Source organism: Ctenopharyngodon idella, chromosome 5 (genome assembly GCF_019924925.1).
Source record: "Ctenopharyngodon idella isolate HZGC_01 chromosome 5, HZGC01, whole genome shotgun sequence".
In the NCBI taxonomy this organism is placed as follows: domain Eukaryota; kingdom Metazoa; phylum Chordata; class Actinopteri; order Cypriniformes; family Xenocyprididae; genus Ctenopharyngodon; species Ctenopharyngodon idella.
The window spans coordinates 24,155,459-24,165,257 of NC_067224.1; the positions used below are offsets into that span (position 1 = coordinate 24,155,459).

Consider the following 9,799-nt stretch of genomic DNA (forward strand, 5'->3'; position numbering starts at 1 on the left):
TAGTTAATTATCAAAAGACTTTCCTGATTAATTAAAATGTATTGTTGAGAAAGGGACCAAATGTCCTCCTGAAAATCTACATTTAATAATCACTATGCAATGAAAATGTATTTACTCTACTTTGATTTTGTCATGACAGGGTGGACATATTTTGTGGTTTGCTCGTACATTGTCTGCTTGCAGTTAATTTACAAAAAGTGCTGGAGCTTGACCAACATGCATTTCTAACAGCCTAAGGTCTCCTTAATACAACAAATATGAAGTTAAATGGAAAATCTCAGCTTTTATTTTGGAAATTGTGAAGTCTCAAAGCCACTTTATAGTTATTTTGACCCACGTATCTAACCAAATTTAGTCGCACTGCCATGGGGTGACCTCAGGTCGGATGAAGATGATTGGTGTGCCGCCAGTTGAAGAGCCCTGCATAAAATTAGTTTTTGTAACTAGATATCTTTCCACCCCTTAGGCAGTAGTTAGCTTCTCACATGAACTTCTTACGTGAATTTTGGAATTAAACAAAGTTTAGCCATAAAGGTAGGTTGCTTTTAATTCATCATCTTTTAACTTGATAACTTAACTTAAGCCTTTTATATAAACTGCTCTTGAACTGTAACCAAGTGAAGCTACTAGAAAGGTTTAAAAAAATAATTTATTTTCAACATGTAATCTGATGGTGCTATTGCTATTAACAACTTGTTATGCAAGTGCAAGACTCTCTCTTTTAACCGTAGAACCACAAACTTAGATCTTTTATCATCCTTACTACTGACATAAATATGGTTAGTTAGAAGAATGAAACTTCTTTTTCCACTTGCGGTTGTGTAACCACAGTAATCCAACAGGAACAAAAAATGTTTGGAAATTGTCCAAAAACCATGTCCTGCAGCTCAAATTGCAGCTGACGAAAACAAACGTGTACTGTGCTGTCTTAAATATTCAGTGCAGTGCTTTTACTTTCATATTCAGAGTTTTCTCAGATGGACACAGTCTTCTGAATTTCTTCATTCTGCACTTTTGCTGCCAAAGGTAAGAATATTTTGCAGAAAGTATGCAGAACACAAACAATTCAAACCATATATATATATATATATATATATATATATGCAAAAAAAAAAAAAAAAAAGGATTTGTTTTGCAAGACATATAGATGTAATTTGATTTCAAAAGTGGTGTGCAATAATGCACAATAAGATTTTTTTTAACTTGCATGTAGTCTTGTTTTGCATATATTTGTACTCTAATGATAGTAATATTTTTTCTGTTTGTGGAGATGCTTAGTAAATGCTTTCATTCGTAATATTAAATTATGCATTTTTGTGTGATATTTGAATTACTACAGTTTTACAGTCTTGCTGTTGACTTACCATCTAATGTTTTTCACTGGTTATAATGTAAAGTATTTAAATGCGTTCATTACTGATGAAAGTATAAGGATTTCAGTGTCATTGACTATAACATAAGATATTTCTGTAATATATGATGATATTTTATGCTTGAAGATAGTTTAGAAAAGGAAGCCATTCCATGTTTTCATTGGCGTGTCGTTTGGAAAAATAAACGTTCCCTTTCAGTCGGTCACGTTCGACGTACGTCAGTAGTGACTGACGAATTGGGATATCGCTAGAGAGCCGTATCAGCTTCGAGTGAACTACAACAGGCCAATGAAGTTGGCGTACGATATTTGCATAATGCGCACCGCCCCCGCCAGGTGGTGTAAATAGGGGAGCAGATGCAATCGCACTCTGTCTTTCGTTTCGGAGCTAACCTGTGTGTTTCTGCTATTAGTTTGAGAGTGACTTCGCAAGCCTTTGAAGAGCTTTTGTTCTACAGTGCTGGCTTTATGGCATCTTACAGCGAGGCCGCGAGCTTTCCCAGAGTGAGCTTCTCGAGCTGTTATACAGCTCTCAACTGCTGTTTTCATAGCATTATTTGCCCCGTTGGTTTGCGATTTGGGCCGGTTCCTCTGTGTGTGTGACTCAGGGAGTGAAAAGTGTACCTGCAGTCACATCGCGGCTGTTCCCTGTGTGCTTCGGCACAAAGAACAAGAGCTTCTAAAAGAGCTTCACAGACAGACACCGCGTCTTTTTCAAGACGTCATGCTGTCTGTGCGTTTCTGGAAGCGGTCGTTTCCTATCCTCACTGACGGCCACAGTCACTTTCTCTCATGTCTGCTTAGCGTGCTGAGACTGTTTGTGGGTGGTTCATATTCTCGTAAACAAAAAAGAGCATGCCCACGTCGGCGCGTTGTTCGTCTTGCCTTTCTCGTAAGGGCTTGAGCGCTCAGCGCGCCGTGTGCCGTCGAGCTGCCGGCTGACAGCGCGCGTTGCCATGGCAACCCAGCGCGTTGTTCGGCGCTCTAGATGCGTGGTCGAGACTCGAGTGCCTCAAATGAGGTGGAGTCCCCTCACCTCTTCCCCGATCTAGTTTCTCTTTCTGAATCAGAAAAGTACTACTTTTGGTGAATAAGCCAGGGTGGTCAGAGGATCACAGTGGGGCAATACCTGCTGAGCCAATCCCCGTGGGCCCCCCACTCCTAATGCATCGCAAACATGTTGTGACTGTGTTCGTGGGTGGTTTATGTTTGGTAAAAACATGGCCACGTCGGCGCTCAGCGCCGTGTGTCGTTCAGTTAGACGACCACGTTCACTCTCCCACATGGCTGGTAGCTTCTGGGTGGATTGCTGGTCCTTCTCATGGGGGACCTAGCATCTTAGCAGGGCTCCAGCAGAGGATCAGATGTCGACTGCTACATTGGAGAGAGGGTTGTTGGGCTCTGGACATGAAGATGAGGCTGAGCGTCCCACGGTTGTGATGTACTCATGCTGAATCAGATTCAGAGTTAACGACCATGCTTCCCGGGCCCCTGGGGGCGTGGTGCGACGCGTACTCGCCTTGCCCCGCCCCCTGTCTTAGCCCAGACGTGCATGGAAAAACTTGGCAGTTTGGAATCCTTTTTTGGTGCCAAATATGGAACGCCAAAAGGGTCATAATCTGCATTAAGTTTTCTCTCTCACTACCCTCTGTGGTGGGGTGGCAGTGCTACGGGCACACCACCTCTGCCCTGCATGGGTCTTGGCCCCCGGCAAGTCTGTGGAAGGCCAAAGCACTCATTGCATATGGGTAGTTCTGAGTCGGGGTTGAGCTACGCATGATGCAAGTCATAGCGCAGGCCCCTGGCCAGACAATGTCCACCATGGTGGTCCGGAAACACCCCTGGCTAGCCTTGCAGAGGTGTGTCATCGTCTAAGTACGCTTTCTCGATGCTCTCATCTCACAAGCTGGCCTAAAATCCAGCCCGCTCAGCCGCAGCCAAGCCACTTGGCTAGCGAGAAGCGGTCCTGGAGAAACGGGTGACCTGGAGCTGAGGTAAACAGTTCTTGGGGAGACGATGCCCGCATCGCTCCCTCCCCGGAGGAGGACTGGGTGGAGAATTTTGGTTTGTTCCGCCACTGGCTCTCCGGAGACCAGCGGTGCCCACGGAGTAGGACTGTTTTCTAACCCTCCAGGTCCCAAGAGGGCGCGGCTGGCAGTGCGTGAGGCCCCACCTCGCCACTCTCAGCCCCCTCTCACTTCGCCAGCAGGTCCCAGTGTATTGGTCGAGCAGCGATCGACCTGAAGGATGCGTACTTTCACGTCTCGATTCTGCCTCGTCACAGACTCCTTCTACGGTTTGCGTTCGAGGGTCGGGCATATCAGTACAAAGTCCTACCCTTCGGGCTGGCCCTGTCACCCCGCGTCTTTTCGAAGGTTGCGGAGGCGGCCATTGTTCCGCTCAAGGAACAGGGCGTTCGCATCTCAACTACCTCGACGACTGGCTCATCCTGGCCAGCTCGCAGGAGCAGTTGTGTGAACACAGGGCCATGGTGTTAGCTCACCTCAGTCAGTTGGGTCTTCGGGTCAACTGGGACAAGAGCAAACTCTCCCCCGGGCAGAGGATCTCTTATCTCAGTAGGGAACTGGATTCGGTCGCCTGGACCGCGCGCCTCTCCGAGGAGCGCGTCCAGTCAGTGTTGACCTGCCTGAGTACGCTCAAGCGCAGGACGGCGCCCCCACTGAAACTCTTTCAGAGGCTCCTGGGGCATATGGCATCCGCAGCCGCAGTCACGCCGCTCGGATTGCTTCATATGAGGCCGCTTCAACGCTGGCTCCGCGGCCGGGTCCCGAGATGGGCGTGGCAGCGCGGTACGTTCCGTGTCCCAGTGACACCGAACTGCCGTCACACCCTCACCAAGTGGTCGGACCCTTCGTTCCTGCGGGCTGGAGTTCCCCTCGAACAAGTGTCCAGGCATGCTGTGGTCCACACAGATGCCTCTGCCACGGGGTGGGGGGCCACGTACAACGGGCATGCAGCATCGGGTCTGTGGACGGGGCCCCAACTGCATTGGCATATCAATTGTCTCGAGTTGCTAGCAGTACGTCTTGCACTGGGCCGCTTCCAGGAGCTGTTGACAGACAAGCACGTACTGGTCCGCTCGGACAGCACTGCGGCCGTTGCGTACATCAACCATCAGGGTGGTCTACGCTCCCGCTGTATGTCGCAACTCGCCCGCCATCTCTTGCTATGGAGTCAGAAGCATCTGAGGTCGCTTCGTGCCATTCACGTCCCAGGCGTGCTCAACCGTGCAGCCGACGAGCTCTCACGGCAGCCTCCGCTTCCGGGCGAATGGCGACTCCATCCCCAGGTGGTCCAGCTGATCTGGCAGCGCTTCGGCGAGGCACAGATAGATCTGTTCGCCTCCCCGGAGACTGCCCACTGCCAGTTGTTCTATTCCCTGACCGGCGGCACGCTCGGCACGGATGCCTATGCAAATATGCGTTTCCCCCAGTGAGCCTTCTCGCACAGCTCCTGTGCAAAGTCAGGGAGGACGAGGAGCAGGTCTTGTTAGTGGCTCCATACTGGCCAACTCGGACCTGGTTCTCAGACCTCACGTTCCTCGCGACAGCACCTCCCTGGCCCATTCCTCTGAGGAAGGAGGTCCTGACTCAGAGACGGGGCACCCTCTGGCACCCGCGTCCCGACCTGTGGAAACTCCCATGTGTGGTCCCTGGACGGGACGCGGAGGTTCTGAGTGATCTCCCGCAGCCGGTCACAGACACTATCACTTCCGCTAGAGCTCCTTCTACGAGGAACCTCTATGCGCTGAAGTGGAACCTGTTCGTCGAATGGTGCTCCTCTCACCAAGAGGACCCCCGATCATGTTCGGTCAGAACCGTGCTTTCCTTTCTGCAAGAGGGCCTGGAGCGAAGGCTATCGCCGCACATCACTATGCAGTTGATGGTAAATCGCTAGGGAAGCACGATCTGATCGTCAGGTTCTTGAGGGGGGCGAGGAGACTGAATCCTCCCCGGCCTCCCTCTGTACCCTCTTGGGATCTGACCCTGGTTCTTACATCTCTCCGGGGTTGTCCCTTCGAGCCTTTGCAATCAGCTGAGTTAAAAGTACTGTCCCTAGAGACCGTCCTCCTGGTTGCATTGGCCTCAAGAGGGTAGGGGACCTGCACGCATTTTCGGTTGACGAATCGTGCCTGGAATTCGGGCCCGGTGACTCACATTATCTTGAGACCCCGGCCTGGATTTGTGCCCAAGGTTCCTACCACTCCCTTTCAAGATCAGGTAGTGAACCTGCAAGCGCTGCCTTCGGAGGAGGCAGACCCAGCCCTAGCTTTGCTCTGTCCCGTCCGCGCTCTGCGCCTGTACGTGGACAGAACGTGAAGCTTTAGGACCTCAGATCAGCTCTTTGTCTGTTACGGAGGCCAGCAGAAGGGAAAGGCTGTCTCCAAGCAGAGGATGGCCCACTGGATAGTGGACGCCATCGCCCTGGCATATGAATCCCAGGACGTGCCTTGCCCGCTCGGGTTGAGAGCCCACTCCACCAGAGGAGTGGCCTCTTCCTAGGCACTGGCGCATGGCGCCTCGCTGACAGATAGGTGTCGCCCAGCCTGCAGCTCTACAGATAACACGTTCGCTAGATTCTATAGCCTTCGTGTAGAACCGGTATCTTCCCGTGTACTCGCTTCCACCAGCCGGTAGACGCGAAGAGCCTGTTCTAGTGTCGGCTTGCAATGCCACTCCCGCCCCCTGGGCCGGATACGTGCATCCTTTTTACTCCAGTCGAGTTCCCCGCTTGGCGAACCCTGTCGAGTTCCTCCGCCTCCCCCTTCGGCTCGGACATTGCGGAGTGTCTGATGCCAGGCCAAACCTCCGTCTCCGACGTTGACGTTTGGCTGGGTTCCACATGTCGTGACCTCTCCACGTGAGTGGTCCCATGTGTGTATTTGTCCACGGTCAACTCCCCACGGTGAGCCCGTGTCTTTCCCTTAGCAGAGCCAGCTCTGCTGTCACCTGTCAGATGAGTCTCCCCCTACCCAGGTGGAGCCATCCCAGGGACTCCATATGCGTACTGCCCACGGCCAGTCCATATGTGTACTCTCCACGTAAATTCCTCCCCTACGGGTGGGTAGTGGTCTCCGCAGCGTCCCCTATGGGTTCGCTTCCCCAGTGTAGTCTAGTTTACTTAGTGGGTATATCGGAACAGCAGTAAACTCTCTCGGCGTAAGCTCGCCCCCTTCCCTGTCCCACTGGTGCGCCGGGTGGCTAGAGCTTGCGCTGGGCACTGGAAGGGGGTCATACTGTGGCGCTTTATTTGGGATCCCAATTCGTCGGTCACTACTGACGTACGTCGAACGTGACCGACTGAAAGGGAACGTCTCGGTTACGTATGTAACCCTCGTTCCCTGAAGGAGGGAACGGAGACGTACGTCCCGTCGCCACAGTTGCTGTACCCTCGCTGTAGTGCAGACTAGGTTGTCTCCTCAGCGAAAAACAGAGTGCGATTGCATCTGCTCCCCTATTTATACCACCTGGCGGGGGTGGTGCGCATTATGCAAATATCGCACGCCAACTTCATTGGCCTGTTGTAGTTCACTCGAAGCTGATACGGCTCTCTAGCGATATCCCAATTCGTCAGTCACTACTGACGTACGTCTCCGTTCCCTCCTTCAGGGAACGAGGGTTACATACGTAACCGAGACGTTTTTTTACTCCTCCTTTAAAGGGACAGTTCACTCAAAAATAAAAATCCTGTCATTGCTCAGCCATGAACCTGTATAATGTTAATGTTTCCATTGGACATGAAAATAAAATCATCACATAGCTCTTTTCCATAAAAACATTTCAGAGTGACCACTTCTGTAAAGCTTTTTGTCTGCACTATTCCTTTAAGAACATAACAAAGTGTGAACGGAACGCATCCCTTCCAAAGCAGTGGATATATTCACAGTGATATAATCCATTTAATTTTGTTTCAGGATTTACAAGATGTCTGGAGATCACATTAACGGGAGCGATACAGACTACGATTCTTTCATTCTAGAACTTCAAAGCATAGACAATACAAGCAGTAAGCAGTACAAAAATGAGATCAGGATGACCTATTTCAGTACATATTGTATTGTTCTCATCCTGGGTGTCACCCTCAACTTCACCGTCATTGTCATCAGCTGCCGGACATACAAGCGTTTTCAGGAGGTTGCCATATGGATTATGGCGTTGGCTGTAACACATTTAGTCTCCTGTACATCTGTTGTGTTTCAGCTCCTGTATGCTTACAATTACTTTGAATGGAATTACGGAACTACAAGCTGCAAGCTGTCATCCTATATCACCTACGGCAGTATGTTCTTCACGGCAACCATGCTGAGTCTCTGGAGCATTAAATCTGTTTATTTAAAGAGCGCGTGCACAAAAAAGTGCAAGAATTGTAACATTATTCTGATTTCACTCTCCTGGACCATTGCAGCAGTCTTGGCATGTCCTTCGCTGTTTTCCAGAGAGGTTCGATATTTTCAGTGCATTGATGACTATGACTTCGACAAAACCAAAACAACTCAAGACGGCATTACAAGGCTGAAGGCTGTCGTTGTCATGCGATTTCTCCTCGGGCTATTGGTGCCAGCTTTGATAATGTTTCTCAGCTGCTGTATGGCATCATCTCACAAATTATGTAAACAATGCAAGAAGCAGGCACAGATTATCTGTGCTCTAAAGATTGCATACTTTGTGTGCTGGGGCCCTCAAATCTTCTTAACTATGCTTCAAGCCACTGTAAGCGGCAGCCTGGGTGCAGATATGTCAAAATATGGACTTCCAGCAGCTACCGTACTGGCCACAACCCACCTCTTTACCAGCCCACTCATCTATATGTTACTGGGATGCAGTGTTAAAATGAAGTGGATGGGGCATGACCCAGAACATATTCGTAATCACAATGATGAGAGGGAAATGATGCCCTTAGGTACCTCGAAGTAGAAGCAGTAGAAAAATATAGTTGTAGCACATACAAGCAAGGAATGTGAACTATACTGACTGTCTATAAAAACTGGGTTGTATATACTGAAACTGAAAAGTGGCCTGTTTCTTTTAACTTTTATCCAAACTCTGAAATGTCAAAACCAAGATTCGCGTTCCGGGGGGCAGAAATACGAAGGGGCCTCCCCAAAAAAGCCCATGTGAGAGTGATATGAGTGCTTGAAAACAAAATTCCACTAGAAAGTGAGCAGACAGTGAGCAGTCTTTCCGCAGCCAAATACTTTCAAAGGCTCGCACGCGCGTCTGTGCGCGAGAAAGAACCCGTGTACATATATATATTTTTTTTTTATCAAAAATGAAGTTATAGAAATAATGTTGTCAATAACTTGCTATAGCCTATCTATGTTAAATGTACTAAAAATCATTAAGAAGCTGAACATGGACTGTCATTTTTAAAGTGGGTTTCTGAAACTGTTGCATGCAGTAATGTAAGTAGTACAGAATTTTAAATGAGTCATATTGGTTTTCTGAAAAAACGTCCCCCCCAGGGACTTTAATATGAATAAGATATGCTAGAATAACCATTGCTACGGAACACTATTAGCCCAATATATATTTCCTGTTGTATATATGAATAAAGCTTATATAGCAACTTTATGACTTTATATTTATGTATAAACTTTATGTTTGTGTATAAACATTGTTTGTCAAAACATGTTTATGGTGTAATTAATATAATACAAATGAATATATTATATTATGTTTTTGTTTTGTTTGTTTAATGAGTAATAATGAGAAAATTGGGCTTCATTTATGAAACATGATCAGATTTTGTGTAAGAGATTAATAAGAGGATTACATGAATGAGGCCCATGATGCAAGAAGCAGACAGAGCAACTGACACCATGCATGGTGTACTGCATGCAGTAGCTCTAATCATGCATGAAAAACAAAATGTTTTATATGTAACATTTACATTATAGCTGGCATATGCTAATTATATATGAGTAACTGCAAAAAGTAGGTTTTGACTGGCACAACTGCACCGTGAATGTGTTCTGCGGTGAGCACAAAATTTCCTGTCAAGGCTGAACTGTTAATTTTAGCTTGTGGTTTATGTTTGTGGTTTGTAAGACAAAGCTGAATTTGTACTTTAAGGGTAATATGGTAAGCCAAATTGTTTTCTTGCCTTTTATCACTTTTATTATCACTTTATTCTTTTTTTAAATACATTAAAACATCTATCTCCCTGTTTTCTTGTTTGACATGCTCAGATATATGTCATAATAGGGGAAAAGGGCGGCCGCAATTTCCAGTTCATGTCAAGTTAAAGATCATGATCCACCCAAGGATTCTTCTTTTTTTTTTTCTTTTTTTCTTTTTTTTTTAAAGGGGTGGGGGGGTGAAGAGAAATCCATCTAGATCAGGGATGGACTACTCTGGCCCTCGAGATCCACTCTTGCAGAGTTTCCTGCACCAACCCTAAACAAAA

General features: G+C 47.7%; 1 protein-coding gene across 1 annotated transcript; it reads left to right on the top strand.

Moving 5' to 3' along the window:
- Positions 1-446: 446 nt before the first annotated feature.
- On the top strand, positions 447-9,561 carry LOC127512519 (chemerin-like receptor 1). The gene is made up of 3 exons (XM_051893494.1): positions 447-534; positions 967-1,026; positions 7,308-9,561. Exon 3 carries the CDS (start codon positions 7,318-7,320, stop codon positions 8,305-8,307), a length of 990 nt encoding a protein of 329 aa, XP_051749454.1. The 5' UTR covers positions 447-534; positions 967-1,026; positions 7,308-7,317; the 3' UTR covers positions 8,308-9,561.
- The last annotated feature ends 238 nt before the right edge of the window (positions 9,562-9,799 follow it).